The sequence below is a fragment of the Erinaceus europaeus genome, chromosome 1, assembly GCF_950295315.1.
Source record: "Erinaceus europaeus chromosome 1, mEriEur2.1, whole genome shotgun sequence".
Taxonomy (NCBI): Eukaryota; Metazoa; Chordata; class Mammalia; order Eulipotyphla; family Erinaceidae; genus Erinaceus; species Erinaceus europaeus.
In genome coordinates, this window is record NC_080162.1 from 182,562,358 (window position 1) to 182,579,952 (window position 17,595).

General features: G+C 36.1%; 1 protein-coding gene across 12 annotated transcripts in view; it reads left to right on the forward strand.

Moving 5' to 3' along the window:
- Positions 1-17,595, forward strand: part of EYA1 (EYA transcriptional coactivator and phosphatase 1) — a 375,709-nt gene that overhangs the window by 225,645 nt on the left and 132,469 nt on the right. For 7 of the 12 annotated variants that reach the window (XM_060200313.1, XM_060200344.1, XM_060200307.1 and 4 more), the window contains one exon: positions 4,451-4,588. The exons of 1 other annotated variant lie outside the window; for it this stretch is intronic. In XM_060200313.1, coding sequence (XP_060056296.1) covers positions 4,451-4,588 — 138 coding nt within the window. The remainder of the gene's footprint in view (positions 1-4,450; positions 4,589-17,595) is intronic. 4 more of the 12 variants (XM_060200325.1, XM_060200317.1, XM_007527232.3 and 1 more) reach the window with 1 other exon arrangement.

Genomic DNA, 17,595 nt, shown 5'->3' on the forward strand with positions numbered 1-17,595 from the left:
AGTTTGCCATTTGAGCACTTGACTCTGGAATCCAAAGTATTTTGGTGCATGTTTGCGATAAAACTTGTGTGAATAAAGTCTTTTGGTGTAAAGATTCATTTCCTATTTATCAGATGCCTAGCTAAGATTAGGGAAGTTCAAGCAGAATTCAACAAAACCTTGCTCCAAAGTTGAGGGTGGTAATATTATCACATTTCGGCATTATCAGCCATTAGGAAAAGTGATCTATATATCATGGCGTGGGCTGTACTTTAAAGAAGCAAATCAGGAAATGTTTAAAGCTCACATCCCATTTGTTCCTCCCCACCTGGAGATTATCTTTATCTTGGTGTAATTTAACTCAGTTGCTACAGGGTCAGTACCTGCAAATTAAAAAAGTAAGCCAGCAAAACACCAAAATTTAATTAAAAATGAATATTGGAGCTTCAAACTATTTTATCTTCAGTTGAATTACAGTGGTAATTTTAATCAAATTGCATTTTATTTAAATAGGAAAATATGAATCATTGTCATTTCACTAGAAAAAACCAGTAATAAAACAATACATGTAAGTTAAGAAAGGGTAGGCAGAAAAAATAATTCTGTACTTCATGTATGGAATTGTACTTTTGTGATTAAATTTCTAATGTTTTATCTGCTATTTTGTTTTATGTAGTATATTAAAAGAAATGTTCTCCTTTAGCACTTTGTTAATAAACTGCTTCATTATTTTTACTTCTACTTTATCACTAGGTAAGTTGACCACATATAAGTATCTTGAAACTACATAGAAATAAAAATATAAATTATATTTTACTTCCCCCTTTATAGCTTTACTTAAAAAGTCAGATCTAGGGCTGGGAGATAGTATAAAGATTATGCAAAAGACTTTCATGCCTGAGGTTCTGAAGTCCCAAGTTCAATCCCCAGTACCACCATAACCTAGAGCTAAACAGTGTCAGTCTCTCTCTCTCTCTCTCTCTCTCTCCCTTTTTTCTTTCTCATTAAAATAAGTAAAATATTTTTTAAAACTGTCTGAACTGAACATTGTCTGTGTAGATGTTTCTAAAACAGACTTTAGAAGCCTTAAAATATTTTTTTTTATTTTCAGAACTGTGCAGAATTTTGTCATGCTTGTTGGTCCTACTTTTTAAATTTTTTTAAAATCTTTTTAAAAAATTTTTCAATTTATTTTCCCTTTTGTTGTTCTTATTTTCTGTTGTTGTTGTAGTTGTTGTTATTGAAGTCATCGTTGTTAGATAAGACAGAGAGAAATGGAGAGAGAAGGGGCAGACAGAGGGGAAGAGAAAGATAGACACCTGCAGACCTGCTTCTTCACCGCTGTGAAGCAACTTCCCTGCAGGTGGGGAACAGGGGGTACAAACCAGGATCCTTATGACAGTCCTTGTGCTTCACGCCACATGTGTTTAACCCACTGTGCTACCACCCGACTCCCTAAAATAAATTTTCAAAAAAAATCTTTCCTTTTATAACTTCTTCTCAGTTACTTAAAATATTAGATATAGCTCCAATTTTATAATTTTGGGGGTTGTTGGAAAAGTCATGTATTTTTTGTGTTTTCATATGCAAAAAATGCATTATGACATTTCTGACAACCTCTGTAACAAAAGAGTCAAGATTGAAATTGCATAATTTTAATTCTGTGAGTTGTTGGTTTGCAGTGTGTAGTAGTAGCCTTAAAATATTATTTGTAAACTAATAAGTTGAAGTGTCAATATATTTTCCAGTATAAGTCGTACTGAAATTCTTCAGTCCAACCCAGAATTACAGTGGAGGATGCTGTTCTTGTCACTACTGACTGACTGACACACAGCTTTGCTTTCCTTCTCCTTTCTCTGTCCAGTTCAATCACGGTAGAACCCCTTGCCAGTTTCTAGGTTTATGAAGTAAAAATTCCTCCAGCTCTAAACTAAATCTCAGATGCTTTTATTGCATGAAATAATGAACTATTCTATGAGTGCAAGATCCAGGCAGTTTTAAGGAAAGAATCAGAACTACTAGAAAAAGGATTGGGATGTAACATACCCGACAGGGTTGCAGAGGTGATGTGAGTACACACAGTGTGAAGAATGTTGATGGCAGCGTGTTTCTACGCGTGTTTCTAACGGTGAACTTAGAAGTTTCCTTGGAATAATTCTCAGTTCAGTCCTTAGGTTTGTTTTTGTTGTTATTGTTGTTCTTTTCTGTTTTTTCTCCCTCCTTCTGTTTTAAGACTTTGTGAGGATAAGGAACTATGTTTCTGAACAGGGATTTTTGATAGCCTTTTAACCATGGCTTGCTCATACAAAGCATACAGTCTAGGTTTTTCAGCAGCTGGCAGATGGTCTTAGTAGACTTTTCTCTGGGGACTTGTGGCCCCTGACTCTTTGTTTTTCTTCCTTCCTATAAGAGGACTACTCAGTTCTGGATTATGGTGATGCTAGGAATTGAATTTGGAAATTTCAGTGCCCCAGATTTGAATGCATTTGTTCATAACCGTTAATGCTGTCTCCCTAGTGTGCCTGTGAATTGCAATTTAAGACGCTGTAAGAAAAGTTAGTTAGACAAGGGGACCAGGCAGTAGCAGCGCATTAAGTGCACATTGTGCAAAGCGCAAGGACTGGCATAAGGATCCTGGTTCAAGCCCCCGGCTCCCCACCCGCAGGGGGTTTGCTTCACAGGTGGTGAAGCAAGTCTGCAGGTGTCTTATCTTTCTCTCCACCTCTCTGTCTTTCCCTCCTCTCTTGACTTCTCTCCATCCTATCCAACGACAGCAATGGCAACAGTAACAACAACAACAAGGACAACAAAAAATGGAGAAAATGGCCTTCAGGAGCAGTGGATTTGTAGTGCAGGCACCGAGCCCCAGTAGTAACCCTGGAGGCAAAAAAAAAAAAAAAAAAAAAGTTAGACAAATATTTTCTTACAACAGGAAATGAGTGGAGAAGAGTCAATACTATATATTATTCACTTTAACTGCTTGGAGTGAACTAATGAGAGTTGTTTGCCATTTTCTGGGTAGAAGTCTTGAAGATATATGGGATTGCAAGAGTTTTCTGTGTATTTCTCCTTTTCCTTATTGTTCTTATTTGAAATACTCCCATCCTGTACCTCAAAACCAAAAATAAGTAGTACAGCTAGACTGGAAGGCTTATGTGAAGTGTAGTAACAATAAAGGAAGAAAGGGAGTTTCTTGAGCTATCAAATCATCTATGTTGGGCAAGTGTTGTTTTTGCGAGGTATATGCATATGTTCATACACATTTATATATATATGTATATGTATATGTATATGTATATGTATATGTATATGTATATGTATATGTATATCTATTGATTTGGCAGTGCCTACACAGAGACATGAGACATTTCTAAATGTTACAATTGTGTTAAGACTTAAATGTTAAGCTCATTGTGAGGTTATTCAGAAATACTCCCAAGATTTAGAATGGACTCTCCCAGCCAAGACTCAGATTCTTCTGCCTTTGGAAAGTTACCTAACTTCATTCTACTGATGAAATTACCCTAAAATGGAAATAAACACTGAAACTGTTGTGTATTCTAGATCCCAAAGATAGTATTTGTCATAAGTGCAAAGAACAATTATTTAAAAATGTGAATTTCCTTAGCAGAAATTTTCCTCTCAGCCCTCTGTGGGAGTTAAGGACAGTTGTTAACTTTCATGACTGTCTTTAAGTATGATCCAGGGCTGACCTTAGAACTATATACTACCATTGAATCTAAGTCTTCACATTAGTATGTCAGGCTGGCACTTAGGGTAATAACTGAGAGCAAAGATACATTATTTTTACAGTATGATATGGTAAAAAGAAACTGTGCTTTATACTTAAAACAATAATGTTTAAATTAATACTGAAAATTACAAATTCCAAAAAGAACTATTGATAAAATTTATTAATAAGATACTATGCTCTGCTTCATTTGTGCTCAGTTCTCCTTAATTTCTGGGTATTTGGGAGAGAAAATTTTCCCGAATGTTGCTTAGCTGTGTCCAGTATTGCCTTCTCTGACTTCAAAATAATTTTTCTAGTACGAAGAGTAAAGAAAAATAAATGTTGTGGTGTTGTTAGACTAGAAATTCTAATCAACTTTTTAAAGAAAAAAAATTTACTTTGATAATCAGTAGTGATTTTTGGAATTATATAATAATATTTAATTATGATCACTTGACTATAAAATGGATGATCATACACATTCTAAGGAAATGTTATTGCTGGAATTATTTCTGGAATTTAGAGAGTCATTAAGAAAAAACAATGTGAATATGCACTCAAACTTATAATAAAGCTTTATTGAAGAGAAGAGCTTATATTTAGGGTATTCAAATTCAATCTTGTATGCCCATGCTTATTGAGATAATATTAAACATTGTTGAGAAACACTTGTGGCATTTATGTATTTACCAGCATACGAAAATGGACAGATCGATAAGCTGTCACTAACTGATTTAGGTGCATTGTGGGCAGGCATCAAGACCGAAGGTGGATTGTCACAGTCTCAGACAACTGGACAGACAGGATTTCTCAGCTATGGCACAAGCTTTGCTACCCCTCAACCTGGACAGGCACCCTACAGCTACCAGATGCAAGGTCTGTATAGATGCTGACCTCACTCTTTCTCTTAGACCTTGCAGGCTTATAGTTAATTTCTAAAGTTGAATCTGATGTCCCTTATAAGCGATGGCGGATACGGGAAAGCGGACGAGGCTGAGATAAGTTACTTGGTGCTGACTTTTCTGATCAATTACTTGCAGAGCCTAGCCTTGCATCATTATAACATAAAGGTGTTTAAAGGATCTCTTGAGATTACTGAGATTCAGAAAGGCCAAAAATCCATTGTATACAAAACAAGGTCAGTGTAGAGAGAGCTGAAATTTTATCATGCCAAAATTGTTTTCAGGAATCCAGATGCATCTCCGTTTCTGACAATTACTGGCATATCAGTGTGTGTTTGTAAGATATTTGAAAATAACTCCCACTTAATTTAGATGATTTATTTTTTTAAAGACTTTATTTATTTATGAGAAAGACAGGAAAGAGAGAAAGAGCCAGACATCACTCTGGCACATGTGCTTCTGGGGATCAAACTCGGGACCTCACACTTGAGAGTCCAAAGCTTTATCGCTACACCACCTCCTGGATCACTTAAATGATTTCTAATATCTTATCTTTTACTGCAGGTCTGCTTAACAAAACATAAACATATTCGGTCTCTGAACAGCACCAAATCATAGTTACATTAAATCCTTGCTCATTACTTTTCATTTAAGGGGTTCTTTCTCAAAATTTCCTTTTTTTATATCTTGTCAAAGTCACCATAACCTTAAATTGTTATTACAGATAAATTTAAAAATAGTTTTTATATAATTATAATATTTATAGTAATTATAAACATTTGTTATTAGTGTGGCCAGGGAGGTGGCACAGTGGATAAAGCATTGGACTCTCAAGCATGAGGTCCCAAGTTCAATCCTAGGTAGCACATGGATCAGAGTGATGTCTGATTCTTTCTCATGAATAATAAATAAAATCTTTTTTATTTATTATTAATATTTGTTATTAATTATGATTATTGGATAAATATTAATTATCAAATAAAATAGTAGATCTAGTTATAAAATTATGTGACATATACTATATTATATTACAAATTTGATAAGGATCAAATCTCATGCATTTATTGTCATCTCTGATGTGTATGCATCTAGATAAAGGAATGTATAACCATATTGTACAATGTAATATTGCAGCCTGCTTTTTTCAATAACAAATAAATGTAGCTCTTTCCATCAAAAAATTTTATTGTACAACATTGTAGTTAGTGCAGAGTTTCATAGATAAATTTATTCTACTATTATCAGGCATCGATACAAGGTTATAAGTATGTTCTGTGCATCCTTAATTCTTTGGGAAAATTTAAGTCTGTAGTTGGTAAATAAACTCTTTTAGACTCATAATGAGTTTTTGTATGTATTTGTGGAAGAAAGGACTTTGTATTAATGAGCATAAATTCACTTGAAAAAGTGTTGTTTTGGCAAATAAGTATTTTAATATATTATTTCAAGATTTAATTATTTAATGATAGAATCAGAGCACTACTCAGCTTTGGCATATTGTAGTTCCAGGGATAGACCCTGGGACCTCTGCCACCTCAGACATAAACACTTGACTTGCTGTGCCACCTCGGTGCTAACTCTGCTACCTATCTCTGAGCTCAACCTGATGATACATATTTTTTTTTAAGTTGAGATTAAACCACTTGTTCTTCATTGGTGGTGTTCATCTTTGCCTTATTTCTTAAATTGAGTTTTTTTTTAACGTTTGCAATATTTATAGATATACTTTTAGTTTATTGTTTCTAAGAGATTTTTTTCCCTGTATCAGAAACTAAGGTTCACAGTGTAAACTGCAACTTGTAAAGTTTTGCTTTAGTTGTAGATAACAAACCCCAAAATGTTTTACAGTAGTATTTATTGCCAAAAGATGCTATTTATATGCCTGATTCCAAAATGTTAGGCTGTGCTAGTAAAAAGCTTTTTCTGCACGTGCTGAATATCAGTTTAGGGAAAGGATAGAAAGAGCAAAAAGTGAAGACACTTTATTAATGAATTAAACAGGCTCTGAAATGGAAATGGATCAAAAAGGAATCAAGCTTTATTTGTTCTAGAGCTGTCATTCTTGTCAAAGAAAAGTGGCAGTAGTTAAATAAATTCTACAATTGCAGTCTCCTGAGGGCAGTGAGGAAAAATAAACAGTGTGAGTCACCACCGAATAGCCATTTCTCCTTCAAGAGAAGCAGGTTCAAAGAAATAGGTGAATTACCATCCTGTGAGAATAGCTACCTCGTGTCAGGTATTGGTTTTTAAATTCCCCAGCCCCCAAGAGCAAATGGAGCATTTAGAGACTTTTAGAATAGGTCAAAGGTAAGTTTTATGTTGGTTAAATCAAATCAAATAATTTTAAATGGAATTTGTAGCCACTTTAATTTTTCTTTTTTTATTTTATTCTTTTAGAAATTACCATTACATTTTTGTTTAATGGTCAGTCTAGGAAAGATTAGGGGGGAAATTGGTTCTGCACCTTAGAGCTTGAGAAATATTACATTTGAGAGCTATTTTTACCCTGCTCTCTCACAGATCAAAAGCTTATGCAGCAGAAACAGTTCTTAACTAGTGAACTACTGAGCTATAGCACTGCTTTAGAATAGATTGGAAATGAAGAAAGCTAATGTAGAGGAATATGAACTTTTTGTCTAAAAAAAAATAGGAAAAACAAGTACTTACTGCCAAATACAACATTTTTCTTTCCTATTTCTGTGTTTCATTGCATCTCATCTCATTAGATGTTGCACAAAAATGTGTGTTTATGTGGCCTGTAGTTAAATGGTTATTCAGTGGAATTGTAGAAATGACTTTCCATGACAAAGGTATTATGCCATTTCGTATGGGTATTTCTATAATCACATTTTTCTTAATTTTAGAATACTGATGTAATATAGGTTATACATTTCAAACCGGAAAATGATATATTATTAACTTAAAACATAATGTTAATATGATGGGTATTATGACATTTTATAGATTTTTATAACCATTTTTGGATAATTTAATTCAGTATTTATTCATTAGAGAATGGTTTAGAACTATTAGATCCAACCATGTTATACTTACAGCGTCTGTAAGGAAGACTCATTAGAAATCTACATAAAAATGCAATTGTAAATTGTGTGTACTTTAAGAGCATATCTGTTCTTTTTTTTTTCACTTCTTTTTTTTTTTTTTTTTACCACTCCCATCACCATCGTGTCTCTGGCCCCACTCCCAGAGATAAATACTGTAGTTCTCCCAGTCTTGAAAATAGGTTGATATTTTGTTTTTTCACATTTATGTATTCAATTTTCTATATTCTATAAATCATTCTTATTGTCCCTCACCTCCTTACTTGCTTCATTGAGCATAATCTTCTCCAAATTCATCCACTTTATCTCAAAGGAAATAATATCATCCCTTTGTTTACTGCTGTATAATACTCTGTTGAATATATGCACCATAATTTTGTTTTTATCCAGTCATCTGCTGAAGGACATTTTGGTTGTTTCCAAGTTTTTGCTATTGTGAATAAAGCTAAGCATATTTGCTCTCCAGATAAGAGACATTGTATCACACAATCATGAAAATAGTGGAAAACTCCAGGTCATGTAGCTCTAGAAACTTTTTTTTTAATTTTTAGAAAAATGCTTTCTGAACACTGTATGTGTTTTAACTTTTTCATGGTTCTTAAGGTAAACAAGTTTACTTACTAATTTGTATTACTCCAGCTTCTAGTTAGATCATATAAATCTTTTGCCTTACTTACTAAATTTGTGGTCACTTAACCTCTGTTGAACCTTGTGAACTAGGTCACTCTGGTGTTCTCATTGGGACTAGGTGATCTTCCTGTATTCTTCCAACTTCAGTATTTAACATGTCTGTTTATGATAGGCTTATGTCAATCTGGCATGTAAAAATCTGATTCTCATTTTATATAAATTATACCTTATGGAAAATGGAGGTGGCAGTGAGGTGGGAAATCTGATTATACATCTTTGCTACTTAATTTCTGGAAAATCCTATTTCTGCTAAAATTAGTTTGTGTCTACATTTTATAAAGATTTTAATTTCAACTTTAATTGAGAGAGACAGAATGTTTCTTTATTTTATTTTATTTATTTATTCCCTTTTGTTGCCCTTGTTGTTTTATTGTTGTAGTTATTATTGTTGTTGTCGTTGTTGGATAGGACAGAGAGAAATGGAGAGAGGAGGGAAAGACAGAGAGGAGGAGAGAAAGATAGACACCTGCAGACCTGCTTCACCGCCTGTGAAGGGACTCCCCTGCAGGTGGGGAGCCGGGGTTCGAATCGGGATCCTTATGCCGGTCCTTGTGCTTTGCGCCATCTGCGCCTAACCCGCTGCGCTACAGCCCAACTCCCCGAGACAGAATGTTTCTATTCACTGCAGAGTTCACCTCATGGAAAAGAAATAATTTGTACTATTTTCTTTTATGCCTTTCTATTCTGAGAGGAGAAATTTTGGAATGGTATATGGAGGTTTTTTCTTCACACAGCGTTATGCAAGTAAAGTAGCCAATAGGTGAATACATGGATAAAGAACACCTGGAGATTTCAGGGCAAATAATGCAGGTCATGTAGGTGCTGTTTCTAGAACTGTCCACAGCACAGGACAATAACACCGGAGTGTGTGTGTGTGTGTGTGTTAGAAAAATATTTGAGAGAAACTTTCTGCTATTAACTAATTTTATAGGATATGTATCTAGTCTGTCATAAAGTTTTATTCTACTTTTATATAAAAGAATCCACTGGGCACTAGATGGTGGCACTCCTGGTTGAGAATACATGTTACCATGTACAAGGACTCAGGATCAAGCACCCATTCTCCACCTGCAGGGAGGGAGGTTTCACAAGCAATGAAGCAAGTCTGCAGGTTCTTCTTTTTCTCTGTCTCCCTACCTCTCCTCAATTTCTCTGTCTTATAAAATAAAACAGAAAGAAAAGGAAAAAGAAAAAATGGCAGCCAGAAATGGTGTATTTATAGTTTTGGCATTGTGTTCCAACAATAACCCTAGTGTCATTAAGAAAAAAAAATCAATTAACTTGATAACAACCTTTCATTTTAATCAGAGTTCCAGAGCTTTGGCTGGCACCTTAAGTCATTTACCCCAGCACTCCTATGGACTTAGTTCCTTCTACCATGGAAAATAAGAAGCATGTTCATCATTTTGAGGATAACTTGTATGAACACAATGAAATTTTCTTTGACAATTTGTTCGATGTAAAGAAATGCAAAAAAAAAATTAACACTTTTGTAAAATGTATATTTGTTATTGGCTAGAGACAGAGAGAAATCGAGAAGGGAGGGGGAGATAGAGAAGGAGAGAGGCACCTACAGCCCTACTTCAGTACTGTGAAGCTTTCCCCTTGCAAGTGGGAATAAGGGGCTCGAGCCTGGTTCCTTGAACACTGTAATGTGTGCACTTTACCATATGGGCCACCACCTGGTCCCCCCAAAAGTTTTTCATACAAAAAAGATATTCAGAAATTTAAATTCAGTAAACAAGGTTGCACAGAAAAAGCCAATCATCTCAAGTTCAACCCCCAACTCATTGCAGAAGCCTCAGTGCTGTGATATCTTCCATATCCTCTTTCTGTCTCTGTCTTAAAAAAAAAAAAAAAAGCCATCTGGGGGTAGGCATTGCTGCACCTGGCACACATTACAGTGCTTAAAGACCCAGGTTCAAATCTCCTATCTCCACCTGCAAGAGAGAAGCTTCAGGAATGGTGCAGGTGTCTCTCTTCCTCGCTCCCTATCACCCTGCTCTGAACTTAATCTGTCTCTATGCAAAATTAACAAATATTTTTTTTTAAGTCCAGCGTCAGTCTCAGCTTTAAGGAAAACCCAGAACTCTATAATAACTTAGTTCAAAGCATCCTGGACACTTGTAGATAATAACTGTCTTTACTTATATTCTCTACTCACTTTTCTTTTACCACCTAGCAGTACAACTAAATGACTGCAGTATTTTTTAAGCAATAGCTCTTTGGCACTATGAAAGTAGAAAAAAAAAAAAAAAGATTGACCAGGGACTCCTTATTTTTCTGTGTTTGGAGAAAAATGAATTTAGAATGTGGCATAATAAAACTCAGTTTATTATCTTATCGTAGTGTGTTCAGTGCATTCTTGTGTCATGTTCATACCAGTCCATGATACCGGTTGAAGACAGAATGCAAGTGCTGATTGAAGTTGCTTTCTTGAGTATTTAACTGCCCCAGAAGGGCAGTGATGGAACAGAATATTCTTGTCATTGTGCCCCAAGTTAGTGTTCTTAAAAATTTCTAGATTTTTTTTCTCAAAATAAATGAATTTTCCATTCTTTTGTCACATTTTGCTAGTTCCAGTGAAAAAGAAAATTGTATGGCAATCTTTTGAAATCTAGTTATAGTAATAATTGATGATCAGTGTCAGTTTTATCGCCAGTATGAGTTTTAGCAAAAATATATAGATGTAGATCAAGAAAGACGAGTGTGAGGCTATCTCTTAACTACTCTAAAATGCCTTGTGGAATGTAAAGTTTGAAGTTATTATTAGAAGGAAAAGGGAAATGGGATTGTTTTAAATCCTTCTAAGGAAAAAACTTTGGTTTTAAGTAGCCCATCTGGCCGTCAGAGGCTTTTCCCCAGGGAGCTCCCTAACTGCTGCCACATAGATGGGAGCCTGTTGATGGACATAGCCCATGGCAAAGAGGCCAGGGAACCAAAGCAAATGGACTTCTGTGAAAATACACGAGGGACAGACAGCATCCTGCTTGCTCAGTAAGTGTTAGAAAATGCTCTAAAACATGGGAAGTCCAGACAGGCCCCAGCAGGTTCCAGCATTCTTAGTTAGCTAGGATTCTGGTTTTTAATGTGAGTCCTTGTTCTCTGTGAAGTAGACCTTTGACCTTCAAGATACCCTTTTACCTCCCCCACACCCCCACACTTCGATCTTTTTAGGTTATAACTAGGCACAGTGTTTACCAGGTTAAGTCACATACACACACACACACACACACACACACACACACACACACACACACACACACACACACACACACACACACACACACCATTTATTTACTATTCCAAATCGTGTTATAAAGCAACATCGGGTTCTTGTTAACAGTGTCCAAGCAGTAGTGATTATTAGTATCAGTTCTGAAGACTTAGTTTATTTTTAAAAGCTACAATTGCTTAGCATCTATAGAACTGAGTAGCTCACACAGAGCCTTCTAGCAAGACTGTTTCTTGTTTGTTACGGTTGATGGAACCACAGCCCTTTCTCTTTAGGAACCTCTGAAAATGACAAGAAAACAAAATCTGTGTGATACCCCTAGGTATGGATGGCTTTGTATAATTATCTTTAGGCTTACTTACAATGCTAAAAAGAAAATTACAATGACCAAGTCTTTCAGAAAAGAGATCATTTCATCCCAAATCAGTGTATTAGATTTCTCAGATGTCCTTGTCTTTACCCTTAGTGTGCCCATGCTATTTGTGTAACTGAAAGTTAATACCATTATTTTTTACTTATGTTAATGGAGTCAAATCATCTGAAAGGTGGATTTGGCATGGTAGATTGGAAAACAATAGCATGAATATAGGCAGAACAACTATTTCCTACTTCAGAGTCTTTGGACAAAGAAACCTCAACTCTGTAATTCACTGATGTTGGAAATAATCTGGGACAGTGAATATGGAAATACTAGAAAATAAATGGAATATAGAGGGCAGAATGTCACTATTTTAAATCTGAAGATTTTTTTTCTATACAAAGAATACTTAGCTTTCATTAATATACCTTAAAATGCTAGTATCTGAACTATCAGTTAGCCTTTTAATGCTGTCTATTTATACCATAAGAACAATGCCCCATGAAGCTGAACATTCACCCTCACCCTCCACCCAGGGTTTTTTCTTTGGTGCCCTACTCCAAATTCAGTCAACTCCTGCTTTGAAATTTTCCTTTCTGTTCTTTCTCAACTTCTGTTTATGAGTGGGATCATCCCATACTCGTCTTTATCTCTCTGACTTAGCTCACTTAACATAATTTCTTCTAGCTCCATGCACGATGGGTCAGAGAAGGTGGGTTCATTGTTCTTAATAGCTGTGTAGTATTCCATTGTGTATATATATATATACCACCGCTTTCTCAGCCACTCATCTGTTGTTGGGCACCTGGGTTGCTTCCAGGTTTTAGCTATTATTAATTGTGCTGCTGTGAACGTAGGTATACACATATCTTTTTGTTGGATGTTAGGAGTCCTTGGGGTATATCCCCAGGAGAGGAGTTACTGGGTCATATGGAAGGTCCATGTCTAGCCTTGTGAGAGTTTTCCAGACTGTTCTCCAGAGAGGCTGGACCAATTTACATTCCCACCAGCAGTGCAGAAGGGTTTCTATGTCCCCACAGCCTCTCCAGCATTTGTTGCTACTGTGCTTTTTGATGTATGCCATTCTCACAGCAGTGAGGTGGTATCTCAGTGTTGTCTTAATTGCATTTTTCTGACAATCAGTGACCTGGAACAATTTTTCATGTGTTTGTTAGCCTTTTGGATCTCTTCTGTAGTGAATGTTTTGTTCATATCCTCTGTCCATTTTTGAATGGGGTCATTTGCTTTTTTAGTGCTAAGATTGCTGAGCTCTTTGTATATTTTGGTGATTAGCCTCTTGTCTGATGTATGGCATGTGAAGATTTTCTCCCATTCTGTGAGGGGTCTCTTCGTTTGTGTGATAGTTTCTTTGGCTGTGCAGAAGCATTTCAGTTTGATGTAGTCCCACTGGTTTGTTTCTGATTTAGTCTTCCTTGTAGTTAGGCTTGTTTCATCAAAGATGTCCTTGAGGTTTAAGTGGGAAAGTGTTCCATCAATGTTTTCCTCTAAGTATTTGATAGTTTCTGGTCTTAATATCCAGGTCCTTGATCCATTTGGAGTTGACTTTTGTTTCTGGTGAGATAAGGTGGTTCAGTTTCATTCTTCTGCATATTTCAACCCAGTTTTCCCAGCACCATTTATTGAAGAGAGCTTCCTTCCTCCATTTAATACTTTGGGCCCCCTTATCAAAGATTAGATATCCATAGATGTGGGGACTTAGTTTTGGGCTTTCAATTCTGTTCCACTGGTCTGTGTGCTGTTTTTGTTCCCGTACCAGGCTGTTTTGATGATGATGGCCTTATAATATAGTTTGAGATCTGGGAGTGTGATGCCTCCATTCCTGTGTCTTTTCTTCAAGATGTTTTTGGCAATTCTAGGTGTTTTCTGGTTCCAGATAAATGATTGTAGTTTTTGTTCTAGTCTCTTAAAGAAGCTTGGTGGAACTTTGATGGGCATCGCATTAAATTTGTATATGGCTCTGGGGAAAATATTCATTCTGATGATACTTATTCTTTCAGTCCATGAGCATGGGATGTCTTTGTATTTCTTGGTATCAGTTTCTATTTCATTGAATAGTGACTCATAGTTTTCAGTATACAAGTCTTTCACTTCTTTGGTCAGCTTTACTCCAAGGTATTTTATTGATTTTGCTGCAACAGTGAGTGGGGGTGATTTCTGGGTGTCGTCTTCTTCAGATTTAGTGTTTGCATAGAGAAATGCCACTGATTTTTGTAGATTCTGTAGCCTGACACCTTGCTATACTGCCTAATAACTTCCAGTAGTTTTCTGCTGGATTCTTTAGGTTTTTCTGTGTATACTGTCATATCATCTGCAAATAGTGAGAACTTGACTTCTTCCCTTCCAATCTGTATTCCTTTGATTTCTTTCTCTTGCCTGATTGCTATGGCAAGAACTTCCAATACTATGTTGAAGAGTAATGGTGATAGTGGACAGCCCTGTCTAGTCCCCGATCTGAGGGGAATGCTTTCAGCTTCTGTCCATTGATATGATGTTGATATGGCTGTAGTTTTGCTATATATGGACTCCACTATCTTGAGGAATTTCCCATCTATTCCCATTGTTTGTAGTGTTTTGGACATGAGTGGGTGTTGAATTTTGTCAAAGGCTTTCTCTTCATCTATTGAGATAATCATGTGATTTTTGGTTTTGCTTTTATTGATGTGGTGAATGACATTGATTAACTTGTGTATGTTAAACCAGCCTTGCATTCCTGGGATAAATCCCACTTGGTCGTGATGAACAGTCTTTTTGATATACTCCTGTATCCGGTTGGCGAGGATCTTGTTTAATATTTTGGCATCTATGTTCATCAGAGATACTGGTCTATAGTTTTCCTATTTTTGTTATGTCCCTATCTGCTTTTGTTATCAGGGTGATGTTGGCTTCATAGAAGGTGGAAGGGAGTATTGGGAGTATTCCTGTTTCTTCGATCTTGTGGAAGAGCTTTAGAAGTATAGGTATTAACTGTTTCCTGAAAGTTTTGTAGAATTCGTTTGTGAAGCCATCTGGTCCAGGACTTTTGTTGTTGGGGAGATTTTTAGTAACACTTTAGATTTCTTTGTCTGTGATTGTTGCATTTAGGTTTTATAGTTGTTCTTGGTTCAGTTTTGGAAGGGCATATGTTTCTAGGAATTCTTCCATTAGTCAGAAATATTTTAAGCCCTTGCATAAAGTGCTTGTAAGCCCTGTATTTAATTTTCATATAATTTAAATAAAAATTAGTGATTATAATTGTTTTTCAACATAAACCTTTATACCCCATCTAGTTTTGGGGGGGGAAGAGGGGAAGAGGACTAAGTGCATATCTTCTAGATAAAATTTGAGAAATAATAATTGAACATTACATTTTTCCCCACCCTCATCTTTTTCACTGGAGTCTTCAGGATAGCCTTCCCAACTGTACAGGATATAGACATCGTCAATAAAAAAAGATGTTATAGAAAGGAAAATAAAAAGCTGTAGAAAGCTCCTCCCTGACCCTTTGGCTGATCCTTTATGCCTGTCAAGTTTTCTCTGGTCCCTTTTATCACTTAACTACTACACTGGACTGAAATTCTCAACTACTAGTTCTGTCTCCCACTTGAGTCTGATGAAACCTTTCCAAGGCTTGAAGCAGACAAGGCTAATCTATCTCTGTGTTCGGACAAATGTCACAGGTGAGTTTAATAAAATGATCATTAAAAGGTGAAGACATAACTGAGACCTCATTTAGTGAAGCATTCTAATGAACAAGAGATATTATATCACTGTCTCTTACTAGTTAGTGGAGGTTTCCCAAAGGTGAAATAATTGCATGGAGGAATGGTCAAGGAAAAGTGACTGGAAAGATAGCACTTGAGCTGGCTCTTGAAATGGGGTGGAAGTGCAAGAGGAAAGCACTAAATGAGAAAAGGAAAGAAAGAATTTCAGGATAGCCGTGACTTTATCCTTATTAATATAGTGGGCTTGGAATATAGGAGTTTAAGACATAGGTTAGTCAGCATATTCCTCTGTTCTGGGCCACCCCTCCATGCCTCAATTACTCCATATTAAATGCCAGCCCCTACTCCAGATCCAAGGACATAAGCATACATTTACAATAACTTCTGTCTTCGCTTCTGTCAGTTTTTAAAAAGAAAATTATATTCATATCATTTTCTGATCTCAATATGCTATTATTTATATGTTTATCATAAAGGTTGAGTTTTTCAGTTAAAGAATACCCTTTCTTTGCTTTAACTGTTTTTTTCTAAATCATCTATGTTTAGTCCCTCACCCATGGCCACTACCCCATAATCCTTCCATTCTGTGAATTTCTTTGAATAGTTTATTCCCAGCCTATGCCAGAACATACCTTTTACCCCCTTTGCATAGTTTTGTACTTTCCTTCTCAATGTAACCAGGTGTTTTCATTTCATTTACCATGTCAGAACTTGTGGTGCCTATGTAGGTAGTGCAGACTATTATTTCTTTGTAGTGTCTTCACGAGTTTTTGTATATTTGTTTGAACTTTACTCAAAAATAGACTCTTGACACTTGATGCTTTATATCCAAAAGATCCTCTAAAGTGTAGTGATTTTTCTATAAAAAGTGCCAGTAGATGCTAAGACTACTGTAAACCATTCATTTTACTTTATTATCACCAAGGTTATTGCTAGCATGCAGTTCCTGCATAACAAATTCACCACTCCTGGAGGCTTCCTTCCTTTCTTTCTTTCTTTCTTTCTTTCTTTCTTTCTTTCTTTCTTTCTCTCTCTCTTTTGTTTGATAGACAGAAATTGACCAGAATGGAGTAGACAGAGAAGGGAGTGAGAAAGAGAGACACTGGCAATACTTCACTGCTTATGAAGCTTCCCCCCATAGGTGGGGACTGGGGGCTTGAACCCAGGTCTTTGCACATGGTAATGTGTATACTCAACCAGGTACACCACTGCCTGGCCCATGAAAAGTCCTTCAAATAACAATATATAAACTATTCTAAGTGAGAGAATTAGCTCACATGGGTAGTGGACTGCTTGAGCTCAATTCCCACTGCATTGAAAGAAGCTCAGATGTTGTGGTCTCTTTCACTCCCTTTGTCTCTGCTCCAAAATCTCTTTCACTTAACTCTCAATCAGGATATAAAAAATGTTCAGTTTTAAAAAGAGGACAGTGACATGAAAAATAATTTTGTCTCTTAAGAGATGCCTTGAAAGGAAAGAAATGAATAGGTAGTTTTTCTAAAAGATGCACATGACCCACAGACATGTAAGGAAATGCCGTACTTCACTCATAATCCAAGAAAGGCAAATTAAACCCACACTGAGTTTCCACCTCACACCTGTGAGAATGGCATACATCAAAAAAACAGGAAATGATTAGTATTGTAAAGAAGTGGAGAAAGAGGAATTCTATTACACTGTTGGTGGAATGCCAACTGGTACAACTGTTATGGAAAACAGAATGGATCATCTTTAAGCCAAAGGGAAATGCCCTAACACCCAGCAATGCCACTCTTGGACATTTATCCAGAAGACATGAAAACACTAATTCACAGGGATAGTGCACGGCCCTGTTCATAGCTACCTTACTCACAATAGCCCAAAATATGGAAGCAACATAAATGATTATTAACAAATGACTGTATAAAGAAGTTA